Here is a 20,007-nt window from a genome sequence, read left to right as displayed (position 1 = left end):
CGCTCCCGTGATGTTTTATTACTTTAAAGGTGCTATATAAATGTAAGTTGTTATTGTAAAGTTGTGTGAAACAAATGACTCCATGTCTGCATGCCAGGTTTCACATCTCTTTTCTAATTATTTTCCCCCTCGTGTCTCCTGACAGAGTTCGATTCTGGGACGTCTTCCTGCTCATCCCCAATGTGCTTTTCTTTGCATTTTTGCTCTGGAAGCTTCCGTCAGCTAGAGCAAAGATCCGGGCCACATCCAGCCCCATCTTCACTACATTCTACATACTGGTGAGTCTTCTGCAGTGAATTAGCAGACTGGTGTGACGCACGGAATGACTGCAAGGTGTCCAGGTAATTGGAATCGAGTTAGGAACACTTGACCTGCTGCACACTGTCTGTCTGTCTGTCTCTCTCTGTCTGTCTGTCTCTCTCTCTCTGTCTGTCTCTCTCTCTCTGTCTGTCTCTCTCTCTCTGTCTGTCTCTCTCTCTCTCTCTCTGTCTCTCTCTCTCTCTGTCTCTCTCTCTCTCTGTCTCTCTCTCTCTCTGTCTCTCTCTCTCTCTCTGTCTCTCTCTCTGTCTCTCTCTCTCTGTCTCTCTCTCTCTGTCTCTCTCTCTCTGTCTCTCTCTCTCTCTCTGTCTCTCTCTCTCTCTCTCTCTCTCTCTCTCTCTGTCTCTCTCTCTGTCTCTCTCTCTCTCTCTCTGTCTCTCTCTCTGTCTCTGTCTCTCTCTCTCTCTCTCTGTCTCTCTCTCTCTCTCTCTCTCTCTCTCTCTCTGTCTCTCTCTCTCTCTCTGTCTCTCTCTCTCTCTGTCTCTCTCTCTCTGTCTGTCTCTCTCTCTCTGTCTGTCTCTCTCTCTCTGTCTGTCTCTCTCTCTCTCTCTGTCTCTCTCTCTCTCTGTCTCTCTCTCTCTCTGTCTCTCTCTCTCTCTCTCTCTCTCTGTCTCTCTCTCTCTCTCTCTCTCTGTCTCTCTCTCTCTCTCTGTCTCTCTCTCTGTCTCTCTCTCTGTCTCTGTCTCTCTCTCTCTCTCTCTCTCTCTGTCTCTCTCTCTCTCTCTCTCTCTCTCTCTCTCTCTCTCTCTCTCTCTCTCTCTCTCTCTCTCTCTCTCTCTGTCTCTCTCTCTCTCTGTCTCTCTCTCTCTCTGTCTCTGTCTCTGTCTCTGTCTCTCTCTCCCTCTTTCCTCCTCCTGCTAAAGCTGTTGACACTGCGTTCCTCCAACTCTAGCCTCTTGCGCATCCCCCACTTTCTTTGCTCCACCATTTGCGGCCTTGCCTTCAGCTCTCTGGGGCCCTAAGCTCTGGAGAATTGCTCCAATGACTGAAGTGCATAATCTAGGCTGACGAGCATTGGTACCGAGGGAGTGCTGCTCCGTCGAAGTTGCTATCTTTCGGGCCGAGATTTTAAACCAAGCCCCCGTCTGCCCTCGGGTGGACGTAAAAGATCCCACGCACGGCACTATTTCGAAGAAGGGCAAGGGAGTGCTCCCGGTGTCCTGGCTAACATTTATCCCTCAACCAACATCACTAAAACAGATTATCTGGTCACTTATCTCATTGCTGTTTGTGGGAGCTTGCTGCGCGCAAATTGGCTGCCGCGTTTCCTACATTACAACAGTGACTACACTTCAAAAAGTACTTCATTTGCCGGAAAGTGCTTTGGGATGTCCTGAGGTGATGAAAAGCGCTATAGAAATGCAAGTCGTTTTTAGCGCTAATCTCGAGGTTATCCTCTTGTTATCAATTCACCAACCAGCGGAAGTAATCCTTCACTTTATTTATTTGCTCTCTGAAAATCTTTCTTGAATTGTGAACACTGTGTTGGATTCCCTTTAATCATCTCTACTCCAGTGAATGCAGGCCCAGTTTTCTGTCACTCTTCATGACCATAATTGATGTCATTAACTTGATCTCAAACGGCGGTTGTATGTAGACTACACCTCCGTGACCTGAAATTAAAAATTTAGAAATGAAATGCATTTTAATTAGCATCTGACAGAAAGAGATTGCTGTTCTGGGTGTGACTGACCTGCACTAATCTCTCTCCTGCATTTTCCATCTTCACTTTCATTTTACATTATTTTGATGTATTTTTTTAAAGTCATATTGGTATGAACAAACTTGCAATTCTGTAGCGCTTTTCACATCCTCAGGACATCCCAGTCGCCTCGCAGCCATCAAAGTACTTTTTCTGAAGTATAGTCGCTGTTGTAATGTAGGGAAACATGGCAGCCAAATTGTGCACAGCAAGATCCCAAAAGCATAAATAAAATTTGATCCCTGATTATTTTTTCTTAATTCTTAACAAAAATGGTGTCTTCGGAACCTTTTGGGAGCTGAAAAGACCCCCAACTCCCAATGAGGTAACCTGATGGAGCGTGAAGCAGAATTACTGTGAGAGTTACTTTGTCAGTAGTACTCGGAAGGGCACACAGGTCCATGATTGTGGAGGGTGAGTTTAGGATACACATCGGGTGATCAACAGCTGGAATGCTTTGCTAAGAACGAGAGTTGAGTCCAGAACGTTTAAGATACAGCTGGCGAGAGGGTAGGGTTCGTATTTTGGAAGGATGAGATCAAATAAGCTGAAGGGCCGCCTCAGCCAAATCTGCCTTGTGTTTTCAGAGTTATTTTGGTGGTGGAGCAGTGTGGAAACCACTCGGATATATCTGCAAGTGGGGGGGGAAACTTAATTTTTCAGACAAGAAAGAAAGAGAGATCTTGCATTTCTATAGCGCCTTTCACGGCCTTGGTGCATCCCAAAGTGCTTTACAGTCGATGAAGTACTTCTTGAAGTGAAGTCACTGTTGTAATGTAGGAAACGCGGCAGCCAAACTGCGCACAGCAAGCTCCCACAAACCGCAATGTGATAATGACCAGATAATCTGTTTTTTAGTGATACTGGTTGAGGGATAAATATTTGCCAGGAACTCCCCAGCTCTTCTTCAGCTGGGGCTCAGTTGGTAGCGCTCTCGCCTCTTGGTCCGAATGTTGAGGGTTCAACTCCCACTTCCGGAAAGTTTGAGCACGAAATTTAGACTGACATTCCCAGTGCAGTACTGACCGAGTGCTGAGATGGTTTTACCAACACTTGGCTCTTCCCTATAACTACCAAACATACCACCAAGGGGATTGGCAGACTGCTTTAAGAAGCCACTCTGAACATGGGAAAGAGTTAACTGCAGTCTGTGACTTATTTCCATCAGGCATAGCTAGAAGTTTCTATTTATTTGTTTTCGGTCGATTTTTTTTTTTTTTATATAAGGAGTGAGACATTTCTCAGCTGCAGGAGAATGAACAGCATCTGGAAGCGAAGCAGTTCACGAAGGAACAACAAGTGCCCGGCCCACCCTGTGGAAAAATTCCCCAGCATCAGGGACATTTGCTATGCTGGTTTTGAATGGGCGGCAATTATAAAAAAACCAAAAAAAAAACTTGCATTTATGTAGCATCTTACTGCTTCTACAAGATGCACTGCAGCAACTCGCCAAGGCTTCTTCGGCAGCACCTCCCAAACCCGCGACCTCCACTACCTAGAAGGACAAGGGCAGCAGGCACATGGGAACACCACCACCTCCTGGTTTCCCTTCAGCTCACACACCATCCTGACTTGGACATATATCGGCTGTTCCTTCATCGTCGCTGGGTCAAAATCCTGGAACTCCCTCCCTAACAGAACTGTGGGAGCACCTTTACCACACGGGACTGCAGCGGTTCAGGAAGGTGGCTCACCACCACCTTCTCAAGGGATGGTCAATAAATGCCGTGCTTGCCAGCGATGCCCACATCTGAAAGACGGCACCTCCGACAGTGCAGCGCTCCTTCAGTGCTGCACTGGAAGCGTCAGCTGAAGTTATGGGCTCAAGTTGCGGAGTGGCTGAAGGCACCTTTTGCACTGTCGCCCCGGTTGCAGGAGAGTGGCACTTCAGCAGTCTCCGACCATTGTTTAGGCTTCCCCTTGGCGCTGTTTGCCATCGGGTGGCAGCCGGTACCAGCGCTGGGGAATCGGGCATTTACCCCGACCCAAATATGCACCGTCACCAAAACCAATTGAATCGGCAGGTTCGATTACTAACTTCCAATAGCAAGAGACACCAGCGTTTTCTAACAAAAGCGCCTAAAGTTTTCACAAAGGTTTTAGCTCATGGAAACGTTCTCTTGGGGACCGGAGAAGATCTGTGAATCTTTTTCATTCTTTAAATACTTTTCCCCCAAATTTTACTCCCCTACTCCACAGCCGTGGTCTCCATTGCTGACTCCATGATGGGGTACAGAGACATTGAGATGCGGAGGATGGTGGGTCCAGATCCGTAGATGTTGCCTCACGGTAAACTTTTTTCATTTTGGGGTACTCCATCTACCTGACTCGGTTCCGTAACCCTCGCCTAACAAAAATCTATCAACCTCAGTTTTGAAAGTTTCAATTGACCCCCAGCCTCAACAGCTTTTTCGGGGGAGAGAGTTCCAGATTTCCGCTCCCCTTTGTGTGAAGAAGTGTTTCCTGACATCGCCCCTGAACGGCCTGGCTCTAATTTTAAGGTTATGCCTCCTTGTTCTGGACTCTTCCCCCACCAGAGGAAATAGTTTCTCTCTATCTACCCTATCCACGCCTTTTAATCATCTTAAACTGCTCAAACATAGAAGATAGGAGCAGGAGTAGGCCATTCGGCCCCTCGAGCCTGTTCCGCCATTCAATGCGATCATGGCTGATCATCCAAATTCAGTACCCTGTCCCTGCCTTCTCCCCATATCCCTTGATCCCATTAGCCTTAAGAAATATATCCAACTCCTTCTTGAATATATTTAATGAATTGGCCTCAACTGCCTTCTGTGGTAGAGAATTCCACAGGTTCACCACTCTCTGGATGAAGAAATTCCTCCTCATCTCTGTCCTAAATGGCTTACCCCTTATCCTTAGACTGTGACCCCTGGTTCTGGACTCGATTATATCAACCATTAATCTTCTATATTCGAGGGAGTACAAGCCTAGTCTGTGCAACCTGCCCATATAATCAAACCCTTGTAGCCCTAAATAGAGCTGCAGCAGGGTTAATCAGGTATCTTTTTTTTCTTTTGCAGGTGTTTGTTGTGGCAACAGTGGGCATCGCACGTGCTATTGTTTCCATGACCGTCAGTGCGTCCAGCGTAGCTATGGTAACGGACAAGGTAGGTGGAGCAAGTTTTTCTTCTGCTTCCAATCTCTTTGTTGGATTTTTATATATTTAAAAAAACCTTTCCAGGACAGGGTAGTGTCTTTGGTATTACAATCCTGGAATGCTGCTCCCAGCAAGGAATCCTGGGCTAGGATATTCCACCCTGGAGACACTAGTGAGAGGAGGCCAGGTGCTTCCTTACACAACGTCCAGAGAACATTAGCTCCGTTTGGTCTCTGGCACCATTGCTGGGAGACTGGGAGTTACTCTTTAGTCTGGAGAGGAGGAAACTGAGAGAGGAGGAATTCTCTGTCTATTTAAATTATTTTTCTTTTCCGTGCAGCACTGAAAAATGTTACTTCCATTTTTGAGAGATTTTTCCTCTCCAATATTTCTCCCCTCTTTCCCTGAAGACATTGGCATCCTCGTTGGGGTACGGTCCCACAGGTGGCACTCGGCCTCAGCACCACCACCCCCAAGTGCCCTTTACTTGCGTCAGCCGTGACGACGAGTGCCGGTAGGCTATCCGGCCACGGAAGGCTTCACAGTGGCGCTCGATCCTGTTCCTTACTCTCCGTCCGCACGTCTGCACTTCCCTGGAAGGGGTCATTGGATGGTATCGGGAGTAGAAACCCTGGTGAACAGGACTTGGTGCAAGTTAGGATATGGGCAGCAGAGGTTTGGATGAATTCCAAGTTTCTGGAGGGTGGAAGTTGGGAGGCTGGGCCAGGAAAGCTTTGGAATAGTCAAGTCTAGAGGTAACAAAGGCATGGCTCAGGGTTTCAGCAGCAGATGAGCTGAGGTAGGAGTGGAGACGGGCTGATGTTAAGGAGGTGGAAGTAGGCGGTCTTGGTGTCGGAAGCTCAGCTCGGGGTCAAAGAGGATGCCAAGGTTCCAATCGGTCTGGTTCAGCCTCAGACAGTGGCCAGGGTGAGAAACATAGAAACATAGAAGATAGGAGCAGGAGTAGGCCATTCGGCCCCTCGAGCCTGCTCCGCCATTCAATGAGATCATGGCTGATCATCCAAATTCAGTACCCTGTCCCTGCCTTCTCCCCATATCCCTTGATCCCTTTAGCCTTGAGAAATATATCCAACTCCTTCTTGAATATATTTAATGAATTGGCCTCTACTGCCTTCTGTGGTAGAGAATTCCACAGGTTCACCACTCTCTGGGTGAAGAAATTCCTCCTCATCTCTGTCCTAAATGGCTTACCCCTTATCCTTAGACTGTGACCCCTGGTTCTGGACTCCCCGACCATTGGGAACATCCTTCCAGCATCTAGTCTGTCCAGTCCTGTTAGAATTTTATAAGTTTCAATGAGATCCCCTCTCATTCTTCTAAACTCCAGCGAGTACAAGCCCAATCGATCCAATCTCTCCTCATACGTCATTCCTGCCATCCCAGGTATGAGGGATGGAGGCGATGGCTGGGGAACAGAGTTTGTGGCGGTTCTGTCCAACACAGACTGCAATTTATCTCTCACGCTTGGCTAATCCACCATAACCCGATCTGGTCCAAGAACAATCCTCTTTCCCACCGCACCATCCCCAGTTTTTTCCCCCCACGCTTGAGGCCCTGGGTTGCAGGTTCACTTGGTTTCCTCGCCCAAGTGATCGTTCTTTGTGTGTGAGTCTTGATAGATGAGTTCTGGAAACGGTGGAGAGTCCACAGCTCATCTCGCCATTGAAAATGTGGAGTAAAATAGTTCGACCAGTTTGTGTAGCAAGTGCCATTAGTGACTGATACATTTTGCTATTTCTCTTTTAGATTCTTTGGGAGATCTCGCGATTCTTTCTGTTGGCAACTGAGCTGAGCGTTATAATATTAGGCCTAGCGTTTGGTAAGTTGTAGAGTTATCCATGTTTGATTTTCAAAATTGTCATCCTTATTGTTAATCCCCTCCATGGCCTTGGCCCTCCCTCTCTCTGAAACCTCCTCCAGCCCTACAACCCTCCGAGATCACTGCGCTCCTCCAATTCTGGCTTCTCGTCCATCCCCGACTTCCTTCGCTCCACCATTGGCGGCCGTGCCTTCAGCTGCCGAGGCCCTAAGCTCTGGAATTCCCTCCCTAAACCCCTCCGCCTTTCAACATCGCTCTCCTCCTTTAAGACTCTTCTTAAAACCTACCTCTTTGACCAAGCTTTTGGTCATCTGCCCTAGTATCTCCTTATGTGGCTCGGTGTCAAATTTTGTTTGATATCGCTCCTGTGATGCACCTTGGGATGTCTTGCTACATTAAAGGCGCTGTATAAATACAAGTTGTTGTTATTTGTGCCCTGAGAAATTGGTACATTGATTTTTATATATTATACACTGATTATGTGTGTCTTTCTCTCATTCTCCCTGGGCTTAGGGCACCTTGAAAGTAACTCAAGCATCAAGCGTGTGTTGGCCATAACTACAGTACTTGCTCTGGGTTACTCGATAACACAGGTCTGTCTGAACGCTCTTGTTTACAACAGCAGTGCCTTGTTGTTCCACTTTTTCATCACTGGCTCAGTGGGTAGTGCTCTCGCCCCTGAACCAGAAGGTCGTGAGTTCAAGTCTCACTCCAGAGACTTGAGAACACAATTCAGGCTGACACTCGCAGTGCTGAGGGAGCGCCGCACTGTCGGAGGGGCAGTGCTGAGGGAGCGCCGCACTGTCGGAGGGGCAGTGCTGAGGGAGCGCCGCACTGTCGGAGGGGCAGTACTGAGGGAGCGCTGCACTGTTGGAGGGTACCGTCTTTCGGATGAGAGGTTAAAAAACCGAGTCCCCGCCTTGCCCTCTCAAGTGGACATAAACAATCCCACAGCACTATTTGAAGAAGAGCAGCGGAGTTATCCTGGCCACTAGCCTGGCCAGATTTATTCCTCAACCAACATCACTTCAAAACAGATTATCTGTCCTCTCCAAGGTGCTTGGTGCTGTTTGTGGGAGCTTACTCTGTGCAAATTGGCTCCCGCGTTTCCTACATTAAAACAGTGACTACATTTCAAAAGTACTTAATTGGCTTTGGGTCATCCTGAGGTCGTGAAAGGCGCTATAGAAATGCAACTTCTTTTTGTGAATACAGTGCGGATCTGCTTCTAGCGATGCTGAAAAATAATCCAGTCTGAGAGAATGATTTACTCAATGAGGCTGAACCTGGTTCCCTAGCTTGTTTAGTTTCCAATAGCCGCCTGGTATGTGTGGATCCGCCCCTTCAAATCGCAATTTGAATCGGGTGTTGATTTGCACGCACATTGCCTCTCATACCCTCCCTTACTGCCCAGGTCTTGCTCCCGCAGTACAACAGTGACTACACTTACATTACTTCATTGGCTGTAAAGTGCTTTTGGAGGTCTGAGGTCGTGGAGCACGCTATAAAAATACAAGTCTTTCTTCCCTCTTGCCCTCCTTGCTTTCTTTTCGATAGTTAGAGATTATCGTTAAATTCAGCGTAGGGGGTGGGAAGCCTTGAACTCGCACTATACGAGATTGATAACCAGTGTGCGAACATGCTCAGTTGAAAGAGTTGATTTTGAGTTTGTGTTGTCGATGGGGAGCCTCAGTGTCCCCTGATTTTTTTTTTTTGGGTACACTCAGCCAGCGGGTAAGGCAACTGCCAGTAACACCCACTCGGCAAATCAGCCACGAGGTGCCTTCTTTAAAATAATCGATAGAGAATCTTTCACACAAGCGTGCTGAGGTGTTTCGCCGCTAATATTGCACAACACGATTTCAAGGTAGGACTCTTCTGTTAATGGAGACACCCTGGATACCGGCCACGGATGCTTCTTGTGGGTTTGGGTTGTGGATTGTGAAACCTGCTTTAGTTACACTTTGGGGAAGATCTGAGGAGGAGTTGGATTCTGTTCCACTCTCCTCCTCCCTTGACCAAGTCCCGCCTCTCCTCCTTTTTAAGATGCTCCTTAAAACCTACCTCTTTGACCAAGCTTTTGGTCGCCTGTCCTAATATCTCCTTCTGTGGCTCGGTGTCAAATTGTGTTTGATAATCGCTCCCGTGAAGCGCCCTGGGGTCGTTTTACTACGTTAAAGGCGCTATATAAATGCAAGTTGTTGTTGCTGGCAGCAAGGTCACACTTGCCCTGCCGAGTCTTTTTGTTGCGTGACCTGGGAGACCGGGGTAAATAGTGGGATTTCGGACTGCTGCAGGAAAAGTTGCGGAATAGCGTACCTTTCAGTCTCGTTCAAGTAGATTGGCAGAAAGAAAGAACTTGCATTTAAGAAAGAAGAAAGACTTGCATTTCTATAGCACCCTGAAGCACTTTACAGCCAATTAAGTACATTTTATGAAGTGCAGTCACGGTTGTATTGTCGGAAACACGGCAGCCAATCTGTGCACAGCAAGATCTCACAATCCACAATGAAATAGCTGACTAGATAAGCTATTTTAGTGAATGTTGGTTGAGGGATAAATGTTGGCCAGGACACCGGGGAGAACTCCCCTGCTCTTGGAATTAGTGCCATGTAATCTTTTACGTCCACCTGAGAGGGCAGACGGGGCCTCGGTTTAACGTCTCGTCCGAAGGACGGCACCTCCGACAGTACGGCGTTCCCTCAATACTGCACTGGGAGTGTCTGCCTAGATTTTTGTGCGCAGATCTCGAGTGGGACTTGAACCCACAACTTTCTGACTCGGAGGCAAGAGAGGTACCAATGAGCCCTGGCTGACACCTAGTGTCTGTCTATAAAGCACCTTTCACGTCTCGAAGTCCCAAAGTGCTTCATATCCAATGAAGTACTTTTTGAAGTGGTTGTGTAGGCAAATGCCTTGGCAAATGTGTGCACAGCAAGATCCCACAAACAGCAATGCGATGGAAAGTCCTGAATGAGGAATAAATGTTGGCCGGGACACCTGCAAGCATCACCTGCTCTCTGTCTGCACCGGCAGACGTACGTGTTTGAGGCAGAGCTTCCATTGGCTGCGCAGCAGAGCTCACTGACCTCTGAGGATTCCGCTGTGAATCCCCCCCCCCCCCCCCCCCCCCCCGACTCTCCCCACACTCCTTCCCTCAGGCTGGCCGCTGCTCAGAGCCGTCTCGTGTCTGGACGGCGAGGTGCGGAGCTGGCATCACCTGGAGTAGCGAACGCAATCGCCCGCCCTGGCGCTCCGCGGGCATGTCGACCTTGGCCGTGATTTTCAACGGCGACACCTTTTCCGCAATTAATAAAAGCCTTCATTCTAAGGTTGTAAATGTAGTGTGCAGGGAGGAGCGGAGCAGGGTGGGGTGGATGAGGGAAATCTCCTGTGGCTTGTCTGATCACTTCCGATGTCCGTCTTTCCAGGGGACCTTGGAGATTTTGTATCCCGACGCACACCTGTCTCCCGAGGACTTCAATGTTTATGGTCACGGAGGCCGCCATTTCTGGCTCGCCAGCTCTTGTTTCTTCTTTCTGGTAAGAAAATTTGCTTCAAGGGATCTGTTGCCATTAATAGAGTTGCCAAGTGTTGATTCTTCTCTTGCGCAAAGCTCTTGCACTTCCCCCGAAATCCTCAGTGTCGACAATCCAGACAAATCGCACCGTCTCCCACTCCAACTTGCCCTTTCCCAGAACCTCGTGTCCTGTGGAACCCCCTTCACCTCGCTCAGTCTTCCCCCTTCCTCAAAACAACATATTCTAAACAAATAGAGTTGAGGCGAGGGGATTTTGCTGGTCCAGTCACCTGGGACAAATTGCTTTTAAAACATTTAACACTTTAAATAAAAAAAAAAAAACTGACTCTGGTACCCAAATCATTCCGAGACTGTAGGGAAGACCCGGAGCTTTGATTGCCGTGAGTCCAGCGAGGAGCCATTTTTTGCAATACCCAAGCTTGGCGTCATCTAATCGCTTTCTCCGGTTTACCTCATCTTCCCTCTCGCGAGTCTTGAAACCTTAATCTTGGATTCCTGGAAAAAAGACACAAGCATCATTGGCTGCATCTGGCAATTCCCCCTCCCCACCATTACGGAATGGGATCTACACGTACGTGACCTCAAAGGGTAATACAGGAGACTTTGGTTTATCTGGAGGTTGTATGTCCGGAAACCTCGATCTACCGGCAGAAATCGGGAGCCATGTCGTTAGGTTTTTTTTCTTCTCGTGGCTTTTTTTTTCCAACAGTCGGGCTCTGGAAAGTCTCTCTGAAGCTGTTGCTAAGCTACAGAGACGCTTCCGGTACGGGGGCCGACTGTTTGAAGCTGTTGCTAAGCAACAGTGTTTGTTGTCGGATACGGAAATCTCCGTATGCTTCAACATTAACTTTGTATGTCCGGCAGTTTTGATAGATCGGCAACAGCTCGGTCCCATCGGTGCCGGATATCACAAAGTTTCCTGTACCTCCACTTCAATAGTAACTTTCAAAAGGGAATTGGATAAATACTTGAAAAGGAAACACTTGCAGGACTGTGAGGAAAGAGCAGGGGAGTGGGCCTAATTGAATCGCTCTTTCAAAGAGCCAGCACAGGCACGATGGACCGAATGGCCTCTTTCTATGCTGTACGATGCTATGAAATTTCTGTCACACATGAATAAAAAGTACAAAGAACCTTTCTAGAAACACAAAATAACAGGTTCCAGAATATCTGGAGCTTCTTAACTAATCCTTGTATGAAATCATCTGGTGTTTACTTAACAGCATTTGGACCTCGTGGTCTTAAAGGGGCACACACCTACTCTTGTTAGCAGATAATTGTGTTTCACAGGATATAATCTTACTGTCCTTGTAAAACAGTAGCTGTTGAGACTCGCTGTGTGTAATACCACAGGTGATCTGTTACTGCTCCTTAAAATGTCTTCCTGGATTGCATGTCACAAACATGTCCCGTAACCTGCACATAATTTGTTGTGCCTTTCTGATGGATTCGGTCCACCAACGCCTCGATTTTTAAATTCTCATCCTTGTTTTCAAATCCTTCTGTGGCCTTGCCCCCTCCCTATCTCTGTAACCTCCTCCAGCCCCACAACCCTCCAAGATCTCTGCGCTCCTCCAATTCTGGCCTCTTGCGCATCTCTGATTTCCATGGCTCCACCATTGGTGGCCGTGTCTTCAGCTGCCTGGGCCCTGAGCTCTGGAATTCTCTCTCTCTCTCGCTCTCTCGCTCTCTCTCTCTCTCTCTCTCTCTCTCTCTCTCTCTCTCTCTCTCTCTCTCTCCCCCCCTCTCTCTCTCTCCCTTTCTTTTAGGATACTATTTAAAACCTACCTCTTCCTGCCCTAATATCTCCTTATGTGGCTCGGTGTCAGATTTTGTCTGATAACGCCCCTGTGAAGTGCCCTGGGAGGTTTTACTACTTTAAAGACGCTCTATAAATACAAGTTGCTGTTATTCTTCTTTGATCAAAAAACACTTTATTTTATCTATGTACTTCATCGTGCCTCACGAACCCCCACCACACGCTCTGACTCAGCTTGAGCTCTACTTGAGCAGATCCCACGAGTCTTCATTTGAATTTCATGAACATCTGTGCAATATTAGCCCCCCTCTCCCTCCCCCATCTCCTTTCAGGAATGTATAAAAGGACAAATTGGCTTCAAGAAATGTTTTGAAAAACAATTCACGATGATAAATTGCATTTTGTGCGTCTCGGATGTGGGTGTCGCTGGCGAGGCCCAGCATTTATTACCCACTCCTGGTTGCCCTGCAGAAGGTGGTGGTGAGCCGCCACCTTGAACCGCTGCAGTCCGTGTGGTGAAGGTACTCCCACAGTTGCTGTTCGGGAGGGAGTTGCAGGATTTTGACCCAGCGATGATGAAGGAACAGACGATATATTGCCAAGTCGGGCTGGTGTGTGTGTGACTTGGGAGGTGTTGCCTGCTGCCCTTGTCCTTCTAGGTGGTGGAGATCGTGGATCTTGTCTGGCCCCCCAGAAGAGGCAGTGCCCCCTTTTTTAAAGCCTCCTGCTTTGTGTCTTGTCGCTAAGATCTCAGCCTAATGAATCGGGTCTGCTCCTGGCTGCTGCTCAACATTCAATCGATCATTTTTAAAATTTGATTTGCCCTGGAGCAGCCTCGAAGCACAGAGTGTTGTGACAAATGCTGCAACTTATTGTTGCACAAACCCGGAACGTTCCATTGCAGGCCAAGCTGCCCTGTGGTTGGGTTGTCCGCAGGCTCGTGACTCGCTCTGCAAACGCCACCATTCGACATGAGCAGTGCCCCCAGGGCTTCCATTCATTGCTGTTCAAGAACTTTATTGTGTTGTGTGTTTATATAAAAAAAAAGGCTGAGTAAAAATCATCAGGGTTGCCAAGCTCAATCCATTGAAACACGAGTCATTCACGGGCATCATTGACCCACCCTCGAGCCCACCCTTCCCTGGGACCGGCAAATTTAGAGTAAACGTTGGGTAATCGCTGACTCCCTAAGGCAAGCGAGCAAGGTTCCAGGAGCCCGTGCCCTACCTCGTCATTCCTTCATTGCCGCTGGGTAAAAATCCTGGAACTCCCTCCCTAACAGCGCTGTGGGAGTACCATCACCACACTGACTGCAGCGGTTCAAGAAGGCAGTTCACCAGTCACATTGCCAGCGATGCCCACATCCCGAGAATTGCCCTTTTTTAAAGGACCTGTAGTGAATCCATGCCCACCGCATGATTAGGTTAACTGCTCCGGAGGGTGATGGTAAACTCAAGATTGTGTTTGATTTTATATACAAATTCAAAATGTAACTTTCTATTTTTTTTTCTTTTGTTTTTACCTGGAGCCCTATCCTCTCCTCGGTTGTGATTCACACAAGCCCAGCAGGGTGATTGGATAGTGAGGGAGGAACCATCAGCCAGGCTTTTTGCGCCTGATCTCTGCCTGTTGACCCCGGCTGTCGACTGTATTTGCGTAGGTGTCGGGTGAGAACCGAACTGGCTGTGATGCCCTCGCAGTTGAACAGCCTCGATATTCAGTGTCGATGGCCACTGGTTAACAATGGTCACTTGGGTGAGGTACCAGAGGGGGCTGTTGGTGCCCACACAATGCCCTGGAAAGAGAGAAAATTGGGGGGGGGGTTTAGCATAAGGAAGAGGCATGAAATTCTGACCAATTGCATTGGTACAGTAGCTGCACTAATTTGATTTTTTTGTTTGAATTGTTTTTCCGGTCTAGTTTTAAAAGCCTTCTAATTCTGTTCCATCTTTCCTCCAGGTTTACTCAATGATTGTCGTTCTCCCAAAAACCCCTTTGCGGGAGAGAATATCCCTGCCATGTGAGTTATTTCATGCTCCTCTTCTGCTTTGCCAACCAGTATTTACGGGCAGTTAAGGTTTCTCATTCCTCTTGCCTCCGATTTGCTCCCCCCGGGCCTGGTGGTGACCCCGGCTTGTGGCTACGGTTCCATGCGGGGCCGGCAACCCCACCCCCTAGGTTGCCTTGAGGGGCATTCACCACGTGCGAGCCCAGACGGCCCAGTCTCCGGTGAGCTGACCAATCTGAGCCGGGCCCGGGCCCAAAACCTGCGGCCTACCTTTCCTTTTCTGGACTCCATTCTCCAAATGGGCGCCTGCCTGTCGCTGAGGGGTTATAATTAGGCCGTTGTCGGCCCTGCTTCATTTGCCTGGGGGAAAATCCCCAGGGCAACGCGGTTGGGGGGTGGGAGTGCGGAGTCCCGGAGTCTCCGTCCATTTTTCCTTTGGCTGGTCGCCTGGGAACTGCGCGTTTTCTGACTCTGTACTTCCAAAGAAACATAGAAGATAGGAGTAGGCCATTCGGCCCCTCGAGCCTGCTCCGCCATTTAATGAGATCATGGCTGATCATCCAGATTCAGTACCCTGTCCCTGCCTTCTCCCCATATCCCTTGATCCCTTTAGCCAAAGGTCCAGTTATTCTCTACTGTGCGCCCAAATAGAAAGAAGGAAGGCAAGACTTGCGTTTCTGTAGCGCCTTTCACGACCACTGGATGGCCCAAAGCGCTTCATAGCCAATTAACTACTTTTTGAAGTGTAGTCACTGTTGTAATGTGGGCAACGCGGCAGCCAATTTGCGCACAGCAAGATTCCACAAACAGCAATGTGATAAATGACCAGATAATCTGTTTTAGTGATGTTGATTGAGGGGGTAAATATTGACCAAGACACACCGGGGAGAATTCCCCCTGCTCTTCTTCGAAATCGTGCCGTTAAGAAGCAGTTGAAGCTCACGTGACTGAGGTTGCATTTACACTGCATGTTTAGCATGTTTTGGCTTAATACTGGTGCTAAGCTTGTACAAGTTAATGGGACTGTGGATTTAGACTCTTGTGTGCGACCTGAGGCTCCGTGGAATGCACCAAAGAGGCCCACAAAGGCAAAGGAAAAGCTTCCATGCCTCTGCCCCGGAGGTTACCAAGGGGGCTCCTGGTGCGATAGAACATTCAAAGCGAGAATGAACTGACCGGGTGCGAGTGAGGGAGCCGTGACTGACCGGTCGGGTCTGGTCCATGAGTTGCAAATCGGGCGCTGAGGCCCGAACAAGCGAAGCAGAGTGCGATTCACTCTTCCAGTGTCAGTTAGGGGGTTGCCAACCCTCCAGGATTGCCCTGGAGTCTCCAGGAATTGAAAGATCAATCTCCGGGGCACTGCGGCGAGCAAAAACCCCGGAGAAAAAAGTCATTGGGGTGGTGGTGGGGGGGGGGGGGGACATTTTTTTAAATGTGTATTTTTCATTTATAAAAATATTGCAGAGGGATTTCATTTCCTTTTTAAAAAGGCCATTTAGTTGGTAACTGGAGGCGGGAGGTCACATGATGAAACCTCCAGGTATACGTCCACCCAGAGTTGGCAACCCTAGTGGCAGGTGTTGAATTTTAAACACGGGTGTGCGTCATTCGCTTGAGCAGTAACAAAGTCCGCTTTTGGTTCTAGTTACAACAGTGTTTTATTCTTGCTTCGGCACACACTGTAGTTAGGCAGACAGAGTACAATTACACGTAGGTATGCGCTCCTCGCATTGTACCCTCTGTTGCTAGTGGACATAAGCTATTTATACAGTCCCAATGTGGGTGTTGTGGAAAATCCTTCCCGTCTCCAGTTGGTCCTTATTATCGCGAAAGTACCTGGTCAGGCCCTGAGTACGGACTCTGACCACGTTCACGCTGTAACTGCAGTGTTGGTGCCCGCTGAAACCGCTTCACCTTTTTAGTTGTCTTTCGTATTTTTAATCTGAAAGGAACCCAGGTGTGACTTCGCTTATTTCTTCTCTTTTTCCAAACCCCCTGCAGCCAAGAAAAGCTTCTACATTTACGCTGGGACCTTGTCGTTGTTGAACCTGATCCAAGGGGTTGGCAGTGCACTGCTGTGCGCTAATATTGCAGCGGGACTGTGGTAGGTGTGAGCTGAGTACACAAGCTACAAGAAACACTGTTCCATGTATTCCAGGTTGTTCCCCCCTGGCTGGAGAGTCTAGAACTAGGGGATAGAAACATAGAACATAGGAGCAGGAGTAGGGCATTCGGCCCCGCGAGCCTGCTCCGCCATTTAATGAGATTATGGCTGATCATCCAAATTCAGTACCCTGTCCCTGCTTTTGCCCTTGATCCCTTTATCCTTAAGAAATATATCTAACTCCTTCTTGAATATATTTAATGAATTGGCCTCCACTGCCTTGTGTGGTAGAGAATTCCACAGGTTCACCATCTCTGGGTGAAGAAATTCCTCCTCATCTCTGTCCTAAATGGCTTACCCCTTATCTTTAGACTGTGACCCCTGGTTCTGGACTCCCCTGCCATCGGGAACATCCTTCCTGCATCTAGTCTGTCTAGTCCTGTTAGAATTTTATAAGTTTCAACGAGATCCCCTCTCATTCTTCTATACTCCAGCCAATATAAGCCTAATCGACTCAATCTCTCCTCGTATGTCATTCCTGCCATCCCAGGTATCAGTCTGGTGAATCTTCGCTGCACTCCCTCCATGGCAAGAACATCCTTCCTCAGATAAGGCGACCAAAACTGCACACCATACTCAAGGTGTGGTCTCACCAAGGCCCTGTACAACTGCAGCAAGACACCCTTGTTCCTGTACTCGAATCCTCTCGCTATGAAGGCCAACATACCATTTGCCTTCTTAACCGCCTGCTGCACCTGCATGCTTACCTTCAGCGACTGGTGCACAAGGACACCCAGGTCTCATTGCACTGCCCCTTCTCCCAATCTATTGCCGTTCAGATAATAATCTGCCTTCCTGTTTTTGCCGATGAAGTGGATAACCTCGCATTTATCCACATTGAGCAGATGCATGGCAGATGCAGTATAATCACCCAACCTGTCCAAATCATACTGGAGTTTCTCGGCATCCTCCTCATAGCACACATGCCCACCCAGCTTTGTGTCGTCTGCAAACTTGGAGATATTACATCTAGTTATCTCGTCTAGATCATTTATACATATTGTGAATAGCTGGGGTCCTAGCACTGATCCTTGCGGTACCCCACTAGTCACTGCCTGCCACTCGGAAAAAGACCCGTTTATTCCAACTCTTTGCTTTCTGTCTGCCAACCAGTTCTCTATCCAAGTCAGTACCTTACCCCCAATCCCATGTGCTTTAACTTTACATGCTAATCTCTTATGCGGGATCTTATCGAAAGCCTTCTGAAAGTCCAAATACACCACATCCACTGGTTCTCCCTTATCTATTCTACCAGTTAAATCCTCACAAAATTCTAGTAGATTAGTCAAACACGATTTACCTTTTGTAAATCCATGTTGACTTTGTCTGATCCTGTCACTGTTTTCCAAGTGCTCTGCTATTACATCTTTTATAATGGACTCTAGCATTTTCCCCACTACCGATGTCAGGCTTACCGGTCTATAATTCCCTGTTTTCTCTCTACCACCTTTTAAATAGTGGGGTCACATTAGCTACCCTCCAATCCATGGGAACTGTTCCAGAGTCTCTAGAATGTTGGAAGATGACCAGCAATGTATTTACTATTTCTAGGGCCACTTCCTTAAGTACCCTCGGATGTGGATTATCAGGCCCTGGGGATTTATCGACCTTCAATCCCGTCAATTTCCCTAACGCCATTTCCCTACAAATACTGATTTCTTTCAGTTCCTCCCTCTCATTAGACCCTATGTTCCCTGACATCTCTGGGAGGCTATTTGTGTCCTCCTTTGTGAAGACAGAACCAAAGTATGTATTTAATTGGTCTACCATTTCTTTGTTCCCCATTATAAATTCCCCTGATTCTGACTGCAAGGGACCTACGCTTGACTTCACCAATCTTTTTCTCTTCACATATCTATAGAAGCTTTTACAGTTAGAGCTTACTCTCATACTCTATTTTCCCCCTCTTAATTAATCCCTTTGTCCTCCTTTGCTGAATCCTAAACTGCTCCCAATCCTCAAGTTTGCTGTTTTTTCTGGCCAATTTATATGTCCTCTCCTTGTTAGCCACGGTTGCGCGACCTTTTATGTTTTATTTTTATGCCAGACAGGGATGAACAAATTCTGTAGTTCATCCATGCGATCTTTAAATGTTTGCCATTGCCTATCCACCGTCAACCCTTTAAGTAACGTTCCCCAATCCATCCTAGCCAACTCGTGCCTCATACCATCGTAGTTTCCTTTTATTTAAATTCAGGACCCTAGTCTCTGAGTCAACTACTTCATTCTCCATCTTAATGAAGAATTCGATCATATTATGATCGCTCCTCCCCAAGGGGCCTTGCACAACAACATTGCTAATCAACCCTTTCTCATTACATAATACCCAGTCTAAGATGGCCTGATCTCTAGTTGGTTCCTCGACATATTGGTCCAGGAAACCATCCCGTATACACTCTAGGAATTCTCCTCCACAGCATTGTTACTAATTTGGTTAGCCCAATCTATATGTGGATTAAAGTCACCCATGAAAACTGCTGTGCCCTTATTGCACACATCCCTAATTTCCTGTTTAATGCCATCCCCCAACCTCAGCATTACTGTTTGGGGGTCTGTATACAACTCCCACTAACGTTTTCTGCCCCTTGGTATTTCTCAGCTCTACTCATACAGATTCCAGATCAGAGCTAATATCCTTCCTTACTATTGTGTTAATCTCCTCTAACCAGCAATGCTACCCCACCTCCGTTTCCTTTTTGCCTGTCCTTCCTGAATATTGAATACCCCTGGATGTTGAATTCCCAGCTTTGGTCACCCTGGAGCCATGTCTCCATAATCCCAATTATATCATATCCGTTTACATCTATTTGCGCAGCTAATTCATCCACCTTGTTACGAATGCTCCTCGCATTAAGACACAAAGCCTTCAGGCTTGTTTTTTTAACACTCTTAGTCCTTTTAGAATTATTATTTACTGTGGCCCTGTTTGATTTACACACTTGATTTCTCTACCTTCCACTTTTGCTTTTCTCCTTCCTGTGTTTTGCTTCTATCCTTGCTTCCCTTTCCTCTGTCTCCCTGCACAGGTTCCCAACCCCCTGCCATTTTAGTTTAAACCCTCCCCAACAGCACTAGCAAACACTCCCCCTAGGACATCGGTCCCGGTCCTGCCCAGGTGCAAAATGTCCAGTTAGTACTGGTCCCACCTCCCCCAGAACCAGTTCCAATGTCCCAGGTATTTGAATCCCTCCCCCTTGCACCATCCCTCCCCCTTGCACCATTCCTCTAGCCACGTATTCATCTGAAATATCCTTCTATTTCTAAACTCTGACTAGCACGTAGCACTGGTAACAATCCTGAGATTACTACCTTTTGAGGTCCTATTTTTTAATTTACCTCCTAACTCCCTATATTCAGCTTTTAGGACCTCATCCCATTTTTTACCTATATCGTTGATACCTATATGCACCATAACAGCTCCCCCTCCAGAATGCCCTGCAGCCGCTCTGAGACATCCTTGACCCTTGCACCAGGGAGGCAACATGCCATCCTGGAGTCTTGTTTGCGGCCACAGAAACGCCTATCTATTCCCCTTACAATAGAATCCCCTATCACTA

General features: G+C 47.7%; 1 protein-coding gene across 3 annotated transcripts in view; it reads left to right on the top strand.

Annotated features, from left to right (window-relative positions):
- Positions 1–20,007, top strand: part of tpra1 (transmembrane protein, adipocyte asscociated 1) — a 57,836-nt gene that overhangs the window by 33,701 nt on the left and 4,128 nt on the right. For all 3 annotated transcript variants that reach the window (XM_086002088.1, XM_086002090.1, XM_086002089.1), the window contains exons 3-9: positions 146–278; positions 5,062–5,148; positions 6,906–6,978; positions 7,492–7,571; positions 10,410–10,520; positions 14,238–14,298; positions 16,288–16,390. In XM_086002088.1, coding sequence (XP_085858214.1) covers positions 146–278; positions 5,062–5,148; positions 6,906–6,978; positions 7,492–7,571; positions 10,410–10,520; positions 14,238–14,298; positions 16,288–16,390 — 648 coding nt within the window. The remainder of the gene's footprint in view (positions 1–145; positions 279–5,061; positions 5,149–6,905; positions 6,979–7,491; positions 7,572–10,409; positions 10,521–14,237; positions 14,299–16,287; positions 16,391–20,007) is intronic.

The sequence above is a fragment of the Somniosus microcephalus genome, chromosome 11, assembly GCF_052327205.1.
Source record: "Somniosus microcephalus isolate GS21.2 chromosome 11, FLI_Smic_1.0, whole genome shotgun sequence".
Taxonomy (NCBI): domain Eukaryota; kingdom Metazoa; phylum Chordata; class Chondrichthyes; order Squaliformes; family Somniosidae; genus Somniosus; species Somniosus microcephalus.
The sequence above is the reverse complement of the archived record's forward strand: the minus strand, read 5'-3'. Positions and strand labels throughout refer to the sequence as shown.